This window comes from Salvia hispanica, chromosome 4 (assembly GCF_029641045.1).
Source record: "Salvia hispanica isolate PSC_SH4W2 chromosome 4, Shi_PSC_v1, whole genome shotgun sequence".
NCBI lineage: Eukaryota > Viridiplantae > Streptophyta > Magnoliopsida > Lamiales > Lamiaceae > Salvia > Salvia hispanica.
Genome location: NC_142695.1, coordinates 47,862,041 through 47,883,058, shown reverse-complemented (window position 1 = coordinate 47,883,058; position 21,018 = coordinate 47,862,041). Strand labels below are relative to the sequence as shown.

The 21,018-nt window shown below is 37.8% G+C and overlaps 5 protein-coding genes and 1 pseudogene across 9 annotated transcripts; 3 read left to right on the top strand and 3 right to left on the bottom strand.

Moving 5' to 3' along the window:
• The first annotated feature begins 1,388 nt into the window (after positions 1-1,388).
• LOC125193947 (polyadenylate-binding protein-interacting protein 7-like) lies at positions 1,389-5,629 on the top strand. 4 transcript variants are annotated; one of them, XR_016128931.1, is made up of 7 exons: positions 1,390-1,696; positions 2,455-3,353; positions 3,570-3,996; positions 4,104-4,174; positions 4,324-4,433; positions 4,706-4,830; positions 4,946-5,085. XR_016128931.1 is itself a non-coding variant. In XM_089057174.1 (6 exons), the coding sequence occupies exons 2-6, from the start codon at positions 2,580-2,582 to the stop codon at positions 4,740-4,742; spliced, it is 1,419 nt and encodes a 472-aa protein (XP_088913300.1). In that variant the 5' UTR covers positions 1,389-1,696; positions 2,455-2,579; the 3' UTR covers positions 4,743-4,928. The 4 variants fall into 4 exon arrangements, 3 of the variants coding, with proteins under 3 accessions (XP_088913300.1, XP_088913299.1, XP_047947862.1); XM_089057174.1 differs by lacking the exon at positions 4,946-5,085 and having other exon boundaries at positions 1,389-1,696; positions 4,706-4,928; XM_048091905.2 differs by lacking the exon at positions 4,324-4,433 and having other exon boundaries at positions 1,395-1,696; positions 4,946-5,629.
• Positions 5,630-6,226: 597 nt separating this feature from the next.
• Positions 6,227-8,492, bottom strand: LOC125193913 (tail fiber). Its single transcript, XM_048091852.2, has 3 exons — positions 8,333-8,492; positions 6,845-7,076; positions 6,227-6,718 (listed from the first exon to the last, which is right to left on the bottom strand). Exons 1-3 carry the CDS (start codon positions 8,431-8,433, stop codon positions 6,419-6,421), a joined length of 633 nt encoding a protein of 210 aa, XP_047947809.1. The 5' UTR covers positions 8,434-8,492; the 3' UTR covers positions 6,227-6,418.
• A 115-nt stretch (positions 8,493-8,607) lies between these two features.
• Positions 8,608-11,229, top strand: OCP3 (overexpressor of cationic peroxidase 3). Its single transcript, XM_048091851.2, has 4 exons — positions 8,608-8,934; positions 9,253-9,657; positions 9,896-10,258; positions 10,870-11,229. Exons 1-4 carry the CDS (start codon positions 8,743-8,745, stop codon positions 11,020-11,022), a joined length of 1,113 nt encoding a protein of 370 aa, XP_047947808.1. The 5' UTR covers positions 8,608-8,742; the 3' UTR covers positions 11,023-11,229.
• Positions 11,230-13,021: 1,792 nt separating this feature from the next.
• On the top strand, positions 13,022-15,642 carry LOC125194501 (transcription factor HY5-like). Of its 2 annotated transcripts, XR_016128875.1 has the most exons (5): positions 13,022-13,198; positions 13,707-13,881; positions 14,158-14,314; positions 14,879-15,066; positions 15,507-15,642. XR_016128875.1 is itself a non-coding variant. In XM_048092754.2 (4 exons), exons 1-4 carry the CDS (start codon positions 13,102-13,104, stop codon positions 14,921-14,923), a joined length of 474 nt encoding a protein of 157 aa, XP_047948711.1. In that variant the 5' UTR covers positions 13,022-13,101; the 3' UTR covers positions 14,924-15,235. The 2 variants fall into 2 exon arrangements, 1 of the variants encoding a protein (XP_047948711.1); XM_048092754.2 differs by lacking the exon at positions 15,507-15,642 and having other exon boundaries at positions 14,879-15,235.
• Positions 15,271-18,167, bottom strand: LOC125194500 (adenine nucleotide transporter BT1, chloroplastic/mitochondrial-like). The gene is made up of 3 exons (XM_048092753.2): positions 17,095-18,167; positions 15,984-16,145; positions 15,271-15,912 (listed from the first exon to the last, which is right to left on the bottom strand). The coding sequence occupies exons 1-3, from the start codon at positions 17,599-17,601 to the stop codon at positions 15,439-15,441; spliced, it is 1,143 nt and encodes a 380-aa protein (XP_047948710.1). The 5' UTR covers positions 17,602-18,167; the 3' UTR covers positions 15,271-15,438.
• Positions 18,168-18,399: 232 nt separating this feature from the next.
• On the bottom strand, positions 18,400-20,904 carry LOC125194498 (pentatricopeptide repeat-containing protein At5g66520 pseudogene; annotated as a pseudogene).
• Positions 20,905-21,018: the final 114 nt, after the last annotated feature.

Here is a 21,018-nt window from a genome sequence, read left to right as displayed (position 1 = left end):
TCTAAAATATGCTATCGACAATATTGATAGTGAATTTGTAACCGTAATAAGGAGCTAAAGAGATTTATATTTGATATTTTAATTTAAATCTTTCACATAGTGGCGTCGAAAAGAATTTGGGTGGGATATTTATGCCCTCAAACAAATATATAAAATATTTATGATGCGCATAATCATATAATGGAAATTGGAATTGTTAAAATTAGGAGTGGATAGGCGCACTTATGAGTTATGACCCACACAAGATTTATTTGTTGAAATTAAAGCCACTTCACATATAAAGTCCCCTGTCGTTTTCTCACTCTAAAAATTGGTCCACGAATTGAATTTGTTGTCTCATGGTAGTACATAAATAATTGACAAAACTCTCATTTAAATATAATTTTAGCTTTTTTTTTATTAATTTCATAATTTTTAAATCTGTGAATTAAACCATAGCTTAGCATAACTGCAATTATACAATAAAAATAATTTTCTGACTATTATCTCATTCAATGATATGACAATGATATGGATTAAAACAAAGTATAAATCTCACTTCCACGCAATGGTGAATTGTCAACCGGCATTATAAATTTAAAAATATTAACTTCCATGTATCAGTCTCGCGTGAAACAATGGCAAATTGAAGTACTATAGAAATTACGGTTTAATTGACTAGCTGATAATATATTTATATGAATATGAATGATTAAAAGGCAACATAATAAAATTACTCTAAAATGATAATTTCTTCGATAAAATACGCAAAGGGACCTTATCACGCGCAATATGTACACATGTAGCCTCATAAATTATGTATTATGCCATGAACATGATAGTGTTCTAAATTATTCGAGTTAAAACATGTTTCTTGTATCAATAAATTTATCAGCTTTCAATAATAACTTCTATTTTAAGCGTTAATTCATTTTTAAAAAGCAAATGATAATTAGTAACTTTTATAGATGATCTAAAAATTTACTGTAAAATGATTTTTGGATTTAAGAATTACTCCATTACTTTGAAGGAAATACTACCCGTCCACCGAAATTTGTCCCATTTTTTCATTTCCATCCGTTCCCCAAAATTTATCCTATTTCACTTTTATCATTTTTGGTAGTGGATCTTATATTTCATTAATTCGTTTCTACTCACGTTTTATTATAAAATTCATATATAAAAGTTAGAATCCACAATCTACTAACTTTTTTAACTCACTTTCTATTATATTTTTTAAAATTCGTGTCAGGTTAAAGTGGGACAAATTTTGGTGGCCGGAGGTAGTAATTGTTCTATTGTGAGTGTAGTTATTTTATAGAGAAGAGAAAACGACGAAACCTACAAAAGTTAGGCTTAAATTTAGTTGAAGCAAAACTGAAAATGAAAAAGAAAATGAAAAGGCAAAGGGCAAAAAAGGAATAATATTGATGGTAAGAAGAGAGAGAATGAAAAGCCTGAATTGGAGATAGGAAGATAGAGAGAGACACACACCCTCTTCTCCCTTGGCTCAGTTCACAGCCTCAACAATCTGCAAAATTAATTGCAAAAAAGGGAATCGACAAGTGTTTTCCAATCAATACTCATATTTTAGGCCTAACTGCTTTCTAAATTTCAGTCTTTTTAAGCTCCGAATCTCTACGAATCTCATCCTTTTACTCTCGTGTGGTTATGGATGCATTCGATATGGTTTCCTTTACCACAGGCCTGCGCAAAGGTATATTCAGATGCAAACCTAGATCTTGTTTTATGCGTTGATTCTGTTTGGATAGTGTGTTTTGTCATCTCCTTCGTAGGGCTCAGATTCTGAGAGATCTATGGTGATAAGTTTTCTGATTGAAGTTCAAAGCCGTTGTTTCCGATTATTTGTGCTTGATCTTGTTTTATTGTTTATTTGCTGATTTTTTTGGAATTTTAGCGTAATTTAAGGTTAGTGTTGTTTGTTGTGCGTGTGAGTGTGCGTATGGACGATTATGAGTTATGACTGATGATGAATGTGTTTGCTGTTTGTAGATGAAAAGGAAATCAATTTTGTGTAGTTGATAGTGTCATTATTGCCTTTTTTTCTGTAAGAATGTTTAACCGTGTTTGGTTACTGTTATTGTGTGTGATTTTTTATGTGTAGTCATCTGTGTATGTTTGTGTTTATTCTTGCCTCTCAAAAAAGGGAACATAACTGATCTTCATTGGATGCTTGTGTGGCTGTTACGATTCATTGTATTAAAGTTATTTTTTGTTTGATTTTCATTTCAAAATTCTGTGAACTTTTTACAGTAAATCTTGGTTTGTGCTGTAATTAATTAAAAGGTGTCACAACATGGATCCATGTTATTCACATGTCGTTGAACGTATTATAGAATCATTGTTTTGTTTGTTTGTTTGTGCTTTGGTGGTTCCCAAAAGATGGGAAAGTGTGAATCTTGTATGTCATAATTCATAAAACTTGCTAATTTGGATGGCTGAATTCACATGCAGGATTTGGGTGATCCACATTCAGTACTGCGGCTTTGGTTGTTCCATCAAGACATTTCGTTTCTTATCTCTTTTTAAGTGTATAACCTTTTTCTTCCTAACTGAAACACTAGTGTGAAACTAATACGATGTACTTGTCGGGAAAGGGAGCTTCTTCTGGTGACAAAAACCTTGGTGCTTCAAAATTAACTTTGAACCCCAACGCCACAGAATTTGTTCCTTTTGCTCTGAGATCACCTGTAGCTGGCTCTAACAATGCAGAGGGATCCTCAAAATTTGTTACGTCCACAGCTTCTGGCCCAGGGAAAGGAATATTAGACAGAACAGAGTCATCAGTCTCAAACAATTCCGAGGACGAAGCCCAGCAATACTGGCGCAATCAGCTCCCAGATGATATTACTCCCGACTTTAAGGTTATGGGTATTGATGATAATCAAGGGATCAATAACCTATCATTTTCTGGCCTATCTTTGACTGATGCTAATGAAGGTCCAAGGTATTCTTCTTCGATAGGTAGTGGTTTTATGTTGAAGGAACAACAAGGATTATCTCCTCGCCCTGTTAATGGAAACAGTCATGCTGAACAGCTGAGATATCCAGTTTCATCTTATGGAGAATACCTGTCACCAACAAGTTATCATTCATCTCTTTCTAAGCCTTGGGACCAACAGATTGTCAGCAATGATCAGCTTCTTGCAAGAGAAGGGACTGATGGGAATCCAAGACATGGTCTTCTAGCTGATATGTCAAGTGAGCAATTAATGCTAGATAATTCAGATGTGGGCCCTCTAGAGTTCCTGGCTTCACAGTTCCCTGGTTTCGCAGCTGAAAGTCTTGCAGAGGTTTATTTTGCAAACGGAGGTGATTTAAACCTAACAATTGAGATGCTTACTCAGCTAGAGGTATGATACTTTTGTTGGCATTGGTTTGAAACAACTTTTGATTTGCCATGGATGTTTTGTTTGGCATGCTTAACCTACCAATTTTTGTTTAAAACATTTATAAGTTTATTCTCATCATTTCCAAATGGTAATTTAGTACTTGAAAAAATTTGTGATATCTATAATTGATGCATTAAATTCTTTAGAATTAAGTGTATATTGCCTTGGTTTTTACAGCTTCAGGTTGATGGTGGCTTAAATCAGACTCTTACTTCAAAAACTGTATCTGCTCCAAATCTTAATTCAATGGATTTTCCTGCGCTCTCTGTGAGAGATGGCCAAAACGATTTAGGTATTCCCCAAAATGGATATCGCTCTCCAGAAAAGCAAGGCTCATTGCTGTTCAGATCTAATTCCTTTGTTCCATCAAGAGGCGCTACGGATTTTGCTTCGGCTGTCAGGAAAATGCCACCTCAAGATTCTAGCATGTGGAAATACGAGAGAAATGGGTCTTCAGATACAAGCATTGGATCGAGTCGAAGCTCTCACGTACTGGCAAATTCATACAACAGTGGCCAGGGGAGGGGCATCTATGGTGATAGGTTTCAAAGCCGGGGATCAGCTCGCTCATCTCCTGTCTGGCTTGAAACTGGAGATGCAGTCGGTAATGTTCATAGGAAATGTTGCTTTTACTTGCTTTTTAATATTTTTAATTCTCGGAGCATGCATTCTACAAGTATACTATATGCTTTACCTTTTTTGACGTGGCAGCAAACATGTACTCTGAAATGCGGGAGGAAGCTCGTGATCATGCACGTGTGCGCAATGTATACTTTGAGCAGGTACGTCTTGTCTGCAGTCTAAAGGCTGGAAGTCAAATAAAGAAAAAAAATTGGAAAAACAAAGTTATACCCTTTTGTTACGTGTCTTGATGAATATAAATAAATATGCTACGTACTTATTTTTCCTTGAGTATTTATGTGTGAACTAGGGGTGCAAGAGGCATTTGTTTTGTATGGCTGTATACTTCCATAGACGGGAGCTCGAGTTGTGGAAACTTGTGCAGTCGACTACATTTTCAATTGTGCTCTTCTTCCCAAGGTTCATCTTTTCTGTTTGGGGAGGGGGTGCATTAGATCTATCTATTTATACTCTTAGTTGTACTTGTATCTGTTGTGAAACCGAATGTTGTCAGTTCTTATGAACCCATCACAACTCAGCTTCTTTCACTTTCTCCCACACAGTAGGAACTTTCTGAAAAAATGCTAATTAACTAAGGAGTTTGTATTTCATTTTTGAAGCTTTTATATGAATCAGTGATCACATTTTGCTTCCGTTGTTGATTTAATCTGACATATTTAATGTGAGATTAGGCACGACAAGCGTACCTCGTTGGTAACAAGGCCTTAGCCAAGGAATTGAGCATTAAGGGACAGCTGCACAATATGCAGATGAAAGCATCTCATGGGAAAGCACAAGAATCTATTTTTCGCCAGAGGTTTGCTGTTCTTCGACCATATGAGAGCTACCCATTGCTACAAAACCCAAATATTATCTTGTTCACCGTTGATCCTTGCTTGTATTATCTTTCCTTCATCTTTTATTTTTTGCAGGAATTCGGACATTCCGACAAACGGGAGGGAACAGATGATCGATCTGCACGGTCTACATGTGAGTGAAGCTATTCATGTCCTCAAGCGTGAGCTGGCGGTGATGAAGAACGCAGCTAGGTCGTTGGATCAAAGACTGCTTGTCTACATATGCGTGGGAACTGGTCACCACACTAGGGGAGCGCGCACGCCTGCTAGACTCCCGACTGCTGTTCAGCGCTACTTGCTGGAGGAGGAGGGTCTCGACTTTTCAGAGCCGCAACCTGGGCTCCTCCGAGTTGTTATATACTGAACCAGGAAGGTATAGGAGATTTTTCACACTGCATTACTCAGAAAATCAAAATCAATCAACCCATCTGGGGAGAAAGGTTTCAAAAAGGAAAAAAAGAAAAGAAAAGAAAAGAAAAAGAAGAAATGGAAATCTGTGTATCTGTAAATGGGGAAAAGGTCGTAGGATACTTCCGCAGAAGGTAAAAAAGAAGAAAAATAAAAGAGATCGATGAAGAAAGCAGATGTCTGTATGATTACTGTGTAGTTGGCTGAACCGTAGAAGATGTTTTTGTAGTTTTCAGTTGTTTTGCATCGGCCTCTTTTTGTTGTTTATGTTACAATTTTTTGGGGTTTAAATGAGATGTAACTGATAGAATTCTTTCTCAAATTTCTCCAACCATTTGGAGCTCCTCTTCACATGTCTCATCTTTGCCCTTCTGCTTGAATGATTTTTGTTTTTCTTACTATTTATGAATGTGCAAATCGAAGGTAATGGAATTATTTAGGCTTCTATTACACTGCCATCCGTCTCATAAAAATATAGATATATTTCTTTTTCGTTCGTCCGTTAAAAGTATCTCATTTTCATTTATAAAAAGTTTTTCCAAGCTCAATAACTATATACATTAATTTATTTATAATTTATATCACTTAAATAATACTCCCTCCGTTTCTTCATAGTTGAGTCATTTTTCCATTTCAGAAAGTTTCTTCATAGTTGAGTCATTTCTATATATAGTAACCTTTTTCTCTCCTTTACTTTACTCTCTCTTACTTTATTCTCTCTACTTTATTCACTTTATACTTTATTCTCTCTACCTTTTCTTCTCTCTTACTTTTTTATCTATTTATTTAACACACCCAATATTAATTTCTAAAACTCCGTGCCGAAAAGTTTCGTCTCAACTATGGCGAAACGGAGGGAGTATAATACTACTAATAACGCCACAGTAATGGAGTTATCTAGGCCTATTTGAACCACACTTTTCAATTGAAAGGGCTTTGGAAATTAAATGAGGCAAGAAAATGGTCATATACAACAAAACTGAGTTCAATGATGCACCATACATGAGAAATAAGAAAGTGTGAGACAACATCCAATATAGGGGCCAGATCATTTTAGCTTGGCTTTCGAAGAGCTCTTTAGAGGCTTCGCTGCTGGTTGAGTCGTGGTGATTTGGGCTGCTGCTTTCTTTAGGGGCCAGATCATTTTAGCTTGGCTTTCGAAGAGCTCTTCAGAGGCTTCGCTGCTGGTTGAGTTGCGGTGGTTCGGGCTGCGGCTTTCTTTAGGTTGTACTTCACCGATAAGAAAGCGCAAAGCAAAGCTATCATCATTGTCGGGTACACGAATACTGCCTTTGTTGGATCTGTGTTTGGTGGCTTTCCAAGAATGCCTTCCTTGAGAAGACCCCAGATGACTAAAAGAGTCCCAAACATGTTCATCCTTCCCTGTTTTAGGAGACCAACGAGGGAACCAGCGACACAAAAGTAACTTCCGGCAAGAACCTAGTAAACAGGAAAGGAGAGCAAAAAAGTTTTAAAAGAGTGTAGCATGTAATAAAACAAACGACTGTAAGCTTGATTATTAAGTGTGGAAGAAAAAAGGTGAGGTAAAAGAGCGCCAACACATACCTCTAATCGTTGTAGGTCGACTTCAGCAGAAGCTTCCTTAATGTCAGTCAAGTTATAGATGCTTAACAGATTATTCCAACTTGGGAAAGTCATGTCAGTCGTGAGGCTGTTAACAATAGCTCCAGGGTAGAGAAGAGCCTTTACCACTGGAAGAGGAAAGACTTCGCTAGAAATCAGCTGTGAGGCTGTCACGTGAATAGGTGTCGTGCACATGCCAGACCGACATTGGACCCTGAGAAATAAAATAAACATGCAACAAAAAGCAAGATAAATAAGATGGTTAGGAGTAATATGACTTGATGGTATTTATAGTTTTTCTTATTCTATAATTTATCAAAACCAAACAGAAACAATCACGTTTAGAATTTATATGCTCACATTTATCAAATAGCAGCACAAGGTTTAACTTCTTTCTTCAAAATGTGGATTAAGAACGGACAATTTATAGAAAGAAGCTACCGTTCCCAATTAGTAGTAGAAATTATTCATTCACCAAATGTCTACAACTTTATCAAATAAGTAATCTAATTGAACAAGATAAATACTTGCAAAAGAACTGTTGAAACCTAGCTTTTACCAGCTCCTTTTTCGGCTTATATGATCTCCTAATCAAGCAATACTAAGTCAAATCGTAGTTATCCAGAACAAGCAAGTAAGAAAAAATTATGATTGCCAAATGAAAATATGAAAAATCAAACACATTTCCTAGTTAGGATGATGCAATTCCAACTCCAAAGCACAAATTTCAACACAAAAAGAGGATGGCCCGAATGCTTAAAAATGTCAAACATTAGTTCATGTTAGTTTTTCAGTATTACCACAAGCACACACAGTGAGGTTCCAAGTGCTGTGCAAGGATAATACATTAGCTTTATGCAGCTAATGGTGAACAAAATTGAGCCAGCAACAACTTAAAACGTCAACTCCGAACGTTTTATGGAGTTGAAAGTCCAAATCAAAAGTAGAGTACATTCACCAGTTACAACTAATTCCAACTATAACTACATTTACCGCGAATTACTTCATTCATCATATTAGCACACTAGACCTCTGATTGACAAACTAAATAGGAAAATCATGCATAAAAAGCAATTTCATGATAACCATCTTGATAGATGTACACCTTGATTAACAAACTGTGCAATCGCCAATCAGTACAACATAATCAAAATCTAACATATACAATGATCCATCCTAATATCATACGTAGTAGTACTAAACAAGCAACAAGGTTAGACCTTAGTTATACAACAAATAAAGCAGAAAGACACAGAAATATGATTGCCACAAAATTCTAGTACTATCACACAGCGAAGTGATAACTGCTCAGATCTCAAAACAAAACTAAAAAACTTCAAAATACTACTCCGCAAGTTCAAGCTACAAATTGAGCTCAAAAGATAAGTCGACTTGAACCTAAAAATCCAATCTTCGCAAGCAACAATCGAAAACAAAACTGTAATTGGAAAGATGCAATTTTTGGCGTACCTGAAAAGGGGAACCTGAAAAATGATAAGGACGAAGTATAAGAGAGAAGCGTATTTGGGCAGGTTACTCCACTTCCCCTTCGCCGCAGGTGGGTTCGCCATAGCAGATCTCGATTCCCAAAATTACAAAGTCAAAATCTATGTTTTGATACAGAAAAAGAGAATGTTGATCACATTTATTATTATATTGAATTTATGTTATCATTATTCAATAGAGCAGCCCAATAAGATAAAATGGAGACGACCCATTAAATTAAAATCAATAGCCCAAAGCAATAGCCCCATTCTAAGCTTCATCTCTTTTTCTCTCTCTCTTATCTTCTCCACCTCTCTCTCTCATCTCACTTCTCCGGTGGGAAAAATGAAAACGCGGCCCGTCGGGACTCTTTCCGCCTAAGAAAACAGCTGAAAATGATGGCGACAAGTTCAAATGCTCTTCGCATATCCATTACGCTTCAGAGCACCAGAAAACCCCTCTTTCCCTCAGTCCTCGCCAATTCTTTACGCCCAACTCAGCTTCCCTCGCGCTTCGCCGGTCTCACCTGCTCCAGCCGCCGTCGAGACGGCGGAAATCCGCCCCTAATTCCCAAGAAAAACAACAAGGTACACACTCCTCATAGATATTTTTCACTTTGTTTATCCTGATTTTGGAGATACAAATGTATATTAGGTATTAGAAGGGTAAATGGGCTATTTCATTGGTTAGTTTGAGCTGGAATATTTTGGACTTCTGTATAAAAGATGCGTTTTTGCTCAATTTTTTGTGATGTTCTGTTCTGTTAGTTTGATTTCTGCATGTGTGTGTGTGTGGTGGCCAAAAAAATGAATAAAAACAAGAAAAAGGTTTTGTGCTTTGAGTGACTTACTTTTGAAGTATTGAGTCTATTGACATCAAAGATTTGTGCTTTGTATCCTTGTTAGAAAAAGAATGCTAAGAAAGAAGTTGGAGAGGAAGAAGATTTAGATGAAGATGCTTTTGAGGCGCTCTTTCGTCAACTTGAAGAGGATCTGAAAAATGATGAGTTAGATGGTGAAGAAGATGATGAGGATGTGAGTGAGGAAGATCTTGCAAAACTCGAGAAAGAACTAGCTGAGGCTTTGGAGGATGATGACTTCTTAGTGGCATTAGGCTCTGCTGCGCTTGGGGGTGTTGTGAACGAAGATGATGAAGAAGGAGAAGGAGAAGGAGACGATGATATTGACGTTGCTAGTGATGAGGATGGAGATGAAGTCGATGATGAAGAAGAGGAAATGCCCGTGAAGCTTAGGAATTGGCAACGCAGGAGGCTAGCGTATGCATTGAAGGATGGTCGCCGCAAGACTAGTGTGAGTCTTACTCTTGTTAGTTCTGTGTGAATGCCTCGTGATTTGGCCTTTTATATAGTAATAGAGTAGTAATTATTCACCGGATTTCGGATTTTGATTTTGTATGAAAAGGAAATATCTCGTGAAATATGATGCTCATGATTCTTGAAAATAACTTCTGCTTTTGTTGTGATAATCCTCTTGATTATTGAAAGTTGTCTTTTCCTGTTTCATGACTTACCTCTCTTCTTTCTTGCAGATAAAAAGTCTTGCTGCTGACCTATGTATGGATAGAGCAGTTGTTCTCAAACTACTTCGTGATCCTCCTCCTGATCTTGTCATTTTGAGTGCTACTTTGCCGGATAAACCAACGAAAAGAACTAAAGATCCTGTGGAAAAACAAGAGGAACCTGTTGCTTTGGAGACAACAGCGAAAACAATCAAAGATCCTGTGGAGAAACAAGAGGAACCTGTTGAGACGACTACGGATGCTGAAAAGCCTAAAGTTGAGGCCAAAGCACCAGTTCATGTGATGCAAAGCAACTGGACAGCTCGAAAAAGGCTGAAGAAAGTACATATTGAAACCCTCGAAGAAGTTTACAGACGATCAAAGCGCCCAACTGTGAGTAACTCCCGCTTGCACATGATAGTATTTGCCTTTTTTTTTTCAAAATATGTAGCCCAAAACTGATAAGCCATGCATGATAAAGTTCAAGAAGAATTCATGAAGGCTGCCACAGGATTTCCCAGACTATTTTAGTTAGCAAGAGAAAGATATACAATGCGTTTGGCTTTACGATTTATGAAACTCAGTACTAATCACAATCAAGCTAGCGAAGAAGGGTAGGATTGGGTGTTGGACCGTTGGTGAAAGCTGAACAAAAGGGAAATTAGGATCTTTTCGATTGAATTTTCATGAAATTTTGTTCGTGTCAAAATGCCTGTTTAAACTTTTATAATCCATGCTAGATCAGAAGAAGACCTCTCGTTTAAGTGCAATGGGGACAAGTCTTGCACTTGATAGGATCGAACATTTCAACGTTAGCTGAACTGTGATCTTGCAAGTTATATCATTGAATCTTGAAAATGTCGAAGCTAGTTTTTTTTTTTTTGGATTATTGGTACTTGACAGAAACTAGTTAGATCCAATGTTTCCAATGCCAACTTTCTTGATTCACAAATTGTAATTTGGTTTCACCAACACTCTTATCTTCATCCTTGAAATGGTTGCAGAATGCGATGATCAGCAGCATTGTGCATGTGACAAACCTGCCCCGGAAACGAATTGTGAAATGGTTCGAGGATAAGCGAGAAGAGGATGGAGTACCTGAACAGCGCGTCCCCTATGAACCACGTGCTTCTGAATCCACCATTACGACCAACTAGAAGTCTAGAACCATCTTCAGATGCACTGAATAGAAATTTTATTACATGTTGCAGCAGCAGCAGCTTGTTAGTTTGTAGTAGATGATAAAGATTGTTTCTTGTGTTTTGTAGAAATCGTTGTTCCACATGTTTCCCTTCATCACTACTAATCACAGATGAATCAAAATCATCTGTATTTCAACTCCATTATCTAAACTCTTTTTCTTACTTTTTATTTCATTGCATTTATATCTATAAACTGTAATTTTCTCTAAATTTTTAATAAAGAAACTAGAAATTGATTTCCTGACGTGACTCCCAAAATATCTAATTTTTATTTCATTGCATTTATATCTATAAACTGTAATTTTCTCTAAATTTTTAATAAAGAAACTAGAAATTGATTTCCTGACGTGACTCCCAAAATATCAATTTTCAATAGTACATTTATTTCGTGTACAATAATTCTCTTTTTTTTTTCTCTTCATGTCTAACAAAAATGTCTCCATATTATGAATTCGTTGTAATGATTTTGTATATTCACTCACGATGTTCTTAGTTCCTTAAAATATCTTGACCTATATTTCTTAAATTTTGTGACATTTAGGAGTTGTTTGGTTTATAAGATTAAATTTCATGATTAAATATGTTGAGTACGGTTGATAAGATTGAATCTTACACACCTAAATGGATAATCAATTTTATAACATCTAATTAAAATAATCTCATGACTTAATCCTACATTGATAATAATATGATAATGAGTCATGACAATTGAATGGGCGAACGACACTTTATTATACTATTTTTTATGGATATATGGAGTAAAATGCATCAGTCCAAAAATTGCAAAGGTCCAAAGTCATGTCTAAATCACGGTTTCGATTTATTCTTTTTTTATTGTTTAAGTTTAGCCTTACTAAATACGAGATTTATATGTAACTGATCTTCCACATAAAATTCGGAATCTATTATGCACACTTATATTATTAACACTACAAATTATAGCACGAGTTGCATCTAACAGAGTGACATAATTTAATTTTATTTGGGAAATAGCGGCATTATTCAATTTTGGTAAATGTTCAAATTTGATTTTAACTTAAGTGTCTGTTCTCGAATTCTAGTTCTTCAACTTGTCTTAAAATATCAAAGAATATCGAGTTTATTTAGAAATAAAAAAATAAAATAATGAGTATGAAAATATATAACGTTCATGCAAATAAAAAAAGTTTGATGAGCAAATCGAAAATAGACCAAAATCGAATGTACAAATCAAAATGAGTGAGTTAAGATGATTGAGATCCCTAATGGTGAATTTATAATAATGAATTTTATTTTCTCTTCCATCATTAGTACGTCTCATCTCAATAAGCGGAATAAACTAAATTACAGATCTACAACAAATATTTTTGCCCCTCGTGTGTTAATAGTACATTACTATATTTTAACGTGCAGTCACATATTATATCGCATTTATACAATATCGACAATATCTGGCGCGACTTGTCACAACAAATATTTTTGCCCGTTCGTGTGTTAATACAATACTACTGTATTTTAACGTGCACTCACATGTTATATCACATTTATATGATATCGACAATATCATGCGCGAATAAAAATACCAAAAATAAATCAGAAAACTTATTTTCAAAATAAGAAAACAAAAGATTTGAATAAGGCATATCAATGGACAATGATAAAATAAAATAATCACCATTATATGCATTACTGTTACAAACTTCAGGGGTGAGAATAACAATTTTTGAAACGAAAATAGAAATTGTGTAAAAATAGATACCTACTCCAACCAATATCAACCGTCCGATCAAATGAAAAATTTGAACAGATAAAATCTCTCCACGTTCCCTCCTCATCGACCTTTGATTAATCGAGCACAGTGTGGCTCTAAAACAGCCACGTTAACCAATTATCCGCCGTCAGATTAACCTAATCTAATGGTTACTGTAAATCCGAGCTTGACTCTTTCCACATTTACGTCCCGCTCTTTTTCTTACTAGAAGGCTGAATCATCACTCCTCAGCACAATTTTCATTGTCTCTCCAGTTATTGGCTGTGTTTTTATTTGTTGGAGAAATGCAAGAGCAGGCCACGAGTTCTATCGCCGCCAGCTCTTTACCTTCGAGCAGTGAGAGGTCTTCTAGCTCTGCCCTTCACGCCGAAGTTAAACAAGGTTTTTTTTTCTCCTTTCTAATCTTTGATTCTTAAACTCATTTTTTTTCTGCTGCGAGGATTTTGTTTGCCGCATTGTGATGCTCTGTTTTGGAATTTACAAGCTTCGATTCTTAGGAGGGATCTTCTCGAAATTGAATCTTTTTTAGTTACTTAGTGATTTCTCTATCCGAATGGTTCTGTATTAAAAAAAATCGAGTCTTGGCTCTCAAATGATAGCACTGGTTTCTCTTTTTTCTTTGTCTGAAGAGTAGTAGAGCTCTTGTTTTCTCTCTAGAAATAGCACTGTTTCTGTTTGCTTGTTGTAAATCAGGATTCTGTTTTTAGGCTTTAGTAAGATCAAAGATCGTAGCTTTTAGGTAGAATCAGTCAAATTTTCATCAGTTTTATCGAGAATGTGAGATTTTTTCTCATTCGGATTGAGCTGCATTTGTGTGAATTGTAATGGATTGGATCATAGTATTAAACGGCATATTTTTTATTATTTTAAAAATTGAATCTTGATGAAGGCATGGAGAGTGATGATGAGATCAGAAGAGTGCCGGAGATGGGGGCGGAGGCGGCTGTTACGACAGCCTCGGGCCAGGATGGGGGTTCGGCTGTGGGGCCCACTCAGCCGTCAGCAGGGGGTTCTAAGAGGAGAGGGAAGAGCCCTGCTGACAAAGAAAACAAGAGGTTAAAAAGGTATGTTGAGAAAGCAAGGACTATCCTTATCCAATTATATCCAGCCATGTCATCTCTTGTCCGAAGATATTCTTTGGGTCCCCTCAAAATTAGGATGAGCATATTGTGATGTGTGTTGAAACTTGAAAACAGACTATTCATGCATTTTGGCTGTTTAGGAGCTTAAGAGGTTTTGTCTTGGTGTTGGTTATTACTTATTACTGTGTGAAGTGCATTTTGGTAATCATGTTCATTTAATTTTTCTTTTAAATTTTTGTTTTTTTATTTTGGTGTAAGGTTGTTGAGGAATAGAGTCTCAGCCCAGCAAGCGAGGGAGAGAAAGAAGGCATATTTGATCGATTTGGAGGCTCGAGTTAATGAGTTGGAAACTAAGAATGCTGAGCTTGAAGAGAGGCTCTCCACTTTGCAAAATGAGAACCAAATGTTGAGACAGGTACAAGTTTTTCGCTGGTGCTCAATGCTATTACCTGTTCACGATACCTTGATTGCAAGAATCCCGTGGTAGAATTTGAGCTTGTGAGTGTATTATCATGTCTGAAAACCTAGTGCTAGGTTTCACATCTTGCTCTTCGTGTTTTTTCCAAACTATGATGGTTTGAAATAAGTGTTACCTTGTGTGATTCTTGTTTTCTGTACAAACGTGATACATCAGTGGTAAGATAGCTTACAGAATGGGAATTATGTAGCATAGACGTGCACTGAGCCGTTTCTCTCTCTGATCCATTTACTTGTTTTCTCTGACTGGATTAGCCACCTATCATGAACTGGATGTTTTAGTCTTTTGAAGGTGAAAGGAATTAGTTCCTTTACTAGAAAGATCTTCCTGATGAAGTCATTCGTTGTGAAACAACCTCGTTCCTTTATCTAATAGACAATACTTCTCTGTGCTTAACAAAATCATATTGTGAATGTTGTGATTACATTTTTGAGGAGGATTATTTTTCATGTTTATGAACCAGTCACATGTTCTTGCTGCTAAACTGCCTACAATTTGCAGATACTGAAGAACACAACTGCAGGCGCGCAAGAGGGAAGAAAGTAGGTATGCATTGTTCAAATGTTGGGTGTGAATTGAAGAACGAGAGGGCAAAAAGAGTCCCTCCAAGGCAAGTTGTGTTGGATCTCCACACTCTTGTCAGTTGAGACGGGTTCCGATGTGCTGGCTTCTTCCCCCGGTTAATGATGGTATGCAGTTGAATTATTGTAGGATGCATTAGCTGCTGCTAGAGCTAGAGTTGTTGTAAGCATTTAATGGTAGAGAGATAAGGTTGCTATGAATTATGGGATGAAATTGTATGTTCTCTATCTTCTCCCTTACAGTTTCAAGAAATTGAGGATCTTGTTGTTTCACAAATCGAGTCTGGAAATGGTGAAACAAGTTTACATAAATTTTACTAGCAAAAACAGGAAAAATTATTGATTCTCATCTCAAAATCAGTACAAGTTTCGAGCAAAAATTTCCACACTAGAAGAAAAATTTGTAAAGAAACTGTAAAATGTCAATTGATATGTGATTTAACCACTGTGCAATTTATTCTGCAAAACAGATTTCATTTCCTATGCATCCTCTTCTCTCTCTACCAAAATCTTCTTACATGCTTCATAACACATGAAAGATATCCCAGCCGCAGGCACCAGCTTCAGACAGCTTGGCCCGAGCCCTTTGTACAAACCTTGTATCCCATCTCGTTCGAGGATGCAGGCGAGAGCATGCAGAACGTTGTTGTACACATGCCTCCCGCTCACGGCCCCCACCTGCATGTGCTTGCGCGCAACTTCAAGAGGGAATGTGGCTGTGCTAGAAATGGCGCCAGCTGCTGACCCAATCAAGAGTGTTTCTATATTGCCTATCTTTGCTTGTTTGAAGATTTTCCTGTAGGCTTTCCGCAGAGTGTCGTAGGCGCAGTAGTTGGCGGCAGCATAAGGGATTACGCCAATCAGGCTCGGGGCGAGGCCTCTGTAGAGCTCGCCAGGCCCACCCTCTTGCAGTATTTTGACAAATGCATCCAGCAGACCATTGTAGACTCCTCTCTGCGAGCAAAAGAAATGAATGGTGCGGAAATTGATATGAACTCTGTATATGAAGTGGATTAGTTACTTACCTGTATGGTTAGTCGAGTTTTGAGTAGCTCGAGGGGGTAGGTGACCAGCGTTGAGGTGACCCCAGCTGAGGCACCCGCGACTAGAGAAGGAGGAATGGGTAATTTGGGCTGTTCACCGGGTTTCGAAGACAAGTTCTTGTTGACAGTATCATAAACAAATAACTGCAAGAGAGTAGAAATATGTTTCAAGATAATGTTTTGAGTACAAAGTACCAACATATTAATTGGTGAAAATAAATAAATTCAATTGTACATACTGAGGGAGATGATCACATGTTTTGTCAAAATTAGATATGAGCAAGGAAAGAGGAGAAATAACCAAATCAAAATTACTACTAGAGTTCCATCAAAGTGTTATAGTTGATTGATCATCACCAACTCAGATAAGCTAATAGGCGGCTGGAAATATTACCTGTACAGAATATTCAAATATGAAATAAATAGATTGAATATCAAGGCATTCATGGTATATATTCTACTTCAGAGAACCACTTTTTATCTCTAGAAAACCACCTTATTGTCGCGTGAAAGAGACTCTCTAGAAAAACTACTAACCACTCTGAACTTGATCTTGACAGGATAAATGAAGTGTTCTGCGGCTAGGAAATATTATGGAGTTCCTAGAGAATTGTAGGGAACTCTCAAGGAGGAAAAATGAGCATATATATTAAAATCAACGTCATGACAGTAAACGCGGTATACCTTGTCAAGGTGACCTGTGAAACATTTGAAGTCACATAGTAATCAAAGATGTTGAAAGATCAAGAAAAAACACTAGGCGTATACATTATACATAATAACTTCACCCTCTTACACCTTATATTTCCCTAGCATCACATCATACAAGATTCAAAACATATATCACAGTGACAAGTTACCTACCTAAGCCCAAACTGGTGGCATTAAGTATCTCTATAAATGAAGTACTTCATGCTATAACCTAATAGCCATTAAGTGAAGCAATAGGTCTCAAGCTTCTACTTTCCTTAATAGACAGCTGTAGTTACATTTAACACCAGCTAACAATAAACCATGTAAAGCTCAAAAGCACAGGCATAGACAACAAAATCAAGCTAAAACAGATCGAACAACACCCTAGAACACTTCTTACCTCTATGGCTTTGCTCGGTGCAACACGAATCACATTCACAAAATTCCCTCTAAACAATCCTTTCCATCCATCTGTTTTCATAATATTGTTGAACACCTCAGTTGTGGAATGCCCACTGCTACCTACCATCAAGTGAGTCCTAATCGTCTCCAAAGGAGCAACAACAGTCCTAGAAACCGCCCCGGCAATCCCACCACTAACTAGCCTCCTTAATGAAGGATTAGAGATCTTAATCTTAAGCTGAAGCCCCCTTTTTTTCTTCTTTCCCCCCAAACCCTTCGCCTCACCAAACCCCTCAGGCAGTGAAACATATTTCATTAGCAAATCAGGATAGGGTAATTTCAGACCCTCATTTCCTTCATTTCCCATTTGCACAGAGGCAAACAACCCACCGTCTGGATAAAAGTTGCAATCTTGATTGCTCCATTGAAGTCCCAGATGAGAGTCTGATAAAATCCCACCTTTCTTGAACGATTGAGATTTCATTTCTCCTCCACCGCCTATCATTCAATATCTTCGTAAACCCTATAAACAGAAACCAAAAAAAAACTTTATCACAAACAGTCGCCTTGTTTCCCTCCGTGTGTGATAATATCAAAACGAGGCTTAGTTCGAAGATTTCATGTCTCGAGGCGGAATGAAAAAGGTGACGGAGGGAAAGATTCGATTTTGGCCAAATGGGTAGGCAGAAACTCCATTGTTGGCAATTGGGTAGGTTAGTTTATAGCAAAATATTCTAATTCTTGGTCAAAAAAGACAGTATGCCTAGGGAGAATAGTGTAAGATTGTAAAGCAGCAATCATGTAATCATATTATATGGATTTAATCAGATATTGCTATGATGGAAGAATCTAAGAAACAATGGATGGACGCGGAGGTATCAATGAAGGGCTCTTTTACTTCGAGGAACAGGAATAAGAAAAGGTGAGGTGGGACTCTATTCTTCCCTCTTCACACACACATAAAACCAGGTGAAATTTTAAACTTTAATAGTAAAAGGATAACTGAAACTGAAATGCCACATGATTAGACGTGTCAACATCTCTTGAATATGTTTAACTTATCTTTTTGAAAATTTCGTTATTTTGGTCATAAAATATGAGTGGTATGACTAATGTTGTAATAATATTTGTTTATTGTTGATGCACAAGCCATTTGTTGTAATGATAACTGACGTGGCATCCTAACCACCAACTGTAATTCAACTTCAATCTCAGTTTTCCCTGGTTTTCAATTTCCAGCAATACTCAGCCAAACATGAGACTTTCAAAAACAAATTTAAATGATTTAGTAGTACTTATTAAAAGATGAAATATATCAACTTCAAGAAGCAGCAACTGCAAGCTTGCATTATAGATTACCAGAAATCTTTGCAGGAGCAGAATCCATCTTTAAAGTGATGAAACCTGTTCCTATCTCTTACTACTATCTGTCTATTATATATGAGAGATATGAGTTTAGTAGCATTGTGACAATCCACACAAACCCGCAGATTCTTCACTATCCGAATAGTCGATCTCGGACTAGTTTTAAGCAGCGCAAATGCAATGGCCAGCTTCTCACTATGCTTATTCAGAGCACCCTCTTTATCTTCTTCCTCAATGTCGAGCAACACATTAGTCGTTGTAGAAACGTATCCTGCAGCTCTCATCTTCCTCTCCATCTCCTCCACCATCTCATAAATCTGGGAGTGCTCTTTTTGAGATTTATCGCCAGCTACAAACTCGTAAATCCCATCACCGAGCTCAATCATGGTGCTTCCCGGGATTTTCTTGATCCCTTTCTTCCTCATTGCTTCCCTAACTCTGGTTTTCCTTTTCCAATCCGAGAGCTTGGCATAGATGGACGCGAGCATCACATAGTTCGCCTCTTGCATAGGCTCGGCCTTGATGAGATCCGTGGTGACTCTTTCACCAAGAAGGAGATGAGCTTGAGCATGAGACGAAGATACCAAAGTTCGCCATATGACTGGATTTGGCGCCATTGGCATTGTGTTTATAAACTCGAGAGCTTGTTCAGCTAATCCGGCCCTGCTTAGCAGATCCACCATACATCCGTAGTGCTCTATTTTTGGAGCAATGGCGAAATCTTTCTCCATTGAATTGAAATAATGCTTCCCCTCCTCGACTAAACCAGAGTGGCTGCAAGCAGTGAGCAAGCACAAGAATGCAACACTGTCAGGGACAACCCCGGCTCGTCTCATCTCCTCAAAGAGGGCAACGGCCTCCAAACCACGCCCGTGCAATGCCATGCCGGAAATCACACAAGTCCAAGAAACAATACTCCTTTTACTTAGAGGCATGTTGTTGAACAGCCTCAATGCACTATCAACATCACCACATTTAGCAAACATGTCTATCAAGGCATTGCAGAGCTTCTCTCTCATCTCAAGCTTCTCCCTCTCGACGTATAATTCCACCCACCTCCCGAGCTCAAGGGCTCCGAGGTCAGCACAGGCCGATAACACCATCACCATAGTGATCTCATCCGGCCTCACCCCCGCAGTCTGCATCGCTCTGAACAAGTTGATAGCTTCAGCAGACATTCCCCTCCTCACATACCCGCCCATCATCGTGCTCCAAGGGACAGAATTTCTCTTAGGCATTTCCTCGAACACCTTCTCTGCAAACTGAATCCCATCTTCACAACAGCAATACATGTGAAGCATTGCGTTGACAACATGCGATTCGCCATGAAATCCGAGTTTCAAAACCGAGCCCTGGACGGATTTGCCAAGATGGAAGTCGCGAATGCCGGCACAAGCCTTGAAGACGAAAGGGAAGGTGTAGTTATTTGGTTTGAAGCAATGTGTAAGCATTTTGTTGTAGTAAAATATGCTGGTGCGCTTAAATTGAGTGGATTGTGCAAAAGCTTCGATAATGGTGTTGAAAAGGAAGGCGTCATGGTTATACGGGTGTGCTTCAGGGGAGAAGATGAGAGAACAGGCATAATGGATTGCGTTTAGAGCTGAAGAAATGGAGGTGAATTTGGTGAGGACGAAAGGGTTGTTGAGCAAACCGAGCTTGAGAATTCTTGCATGAATTTGAGTGAGTTTTGAGTAAGAATTGCATAGTTGAAGAAGGCTAAGGCAGCTGTGCTCCACCTCTCGTTTATACATCCAATAAGAGAGAGAAGAAGAAGAAGATTCGAGGATAACAGCCTTTTGTCAAAGAAGGGATTTTTATTAGTAATGTTTATGGTTTATGGATGACTTGATAATGTTGGGAAGTTTTGAAGGATGATGGAAACTGGTTTCAAGGTTCATGTATTGTATGTAAAAACGCTTTGATTCATGCTCTTTGCAAAAGTTGGTAGAGCTAGGATCTTGATGAATGAGAATGCTGGCAAGGGATCCAAGCTCCATGTTACTATACCTTCAGTGATCTTATTGACACCTACAATGCTCTAATTTTAGGTTCTGCCACTCTAAAGAGATTGATTCCAAGAGTGCTGGTGTTCGTTGGGATTTTGTCACGTGTCATGAGGGAGTACAGATCTTCGAGCTTATGCTTGAGGGTAGAGGTGGTTTTAGTGGAAGTTGAGTGCTTGAGGATCGAAGAATAACAATGTTGGTGAGTTTCTCAACTAATCGAAAAACTGGTTTCCTGAAGCTGTCAGATCACTCTTATGACTCTACACCTACATGTAGAGGGGTAATGTAGACAAAGCAATGCAAGTACTTGATGAGATGACAGAGAAGGACAAGGTTCCAAGTTCTACATTATGCTAGATTGATTCAAGAATACTACAAGGGATAGATGAAGGAAGCTCGAGATGATAGGACGCCAGTATTTCCATGTTGCATCGACTTCCTAGAGATTGCCTGCTTGACTTAGAGAGCTATGGATTCGTAGCCAAAGCATTGTTGGTTAGAGGAGATTTGCAACAAGATTTTTGTGATGCATGCATTGCTGATTTTTAGTA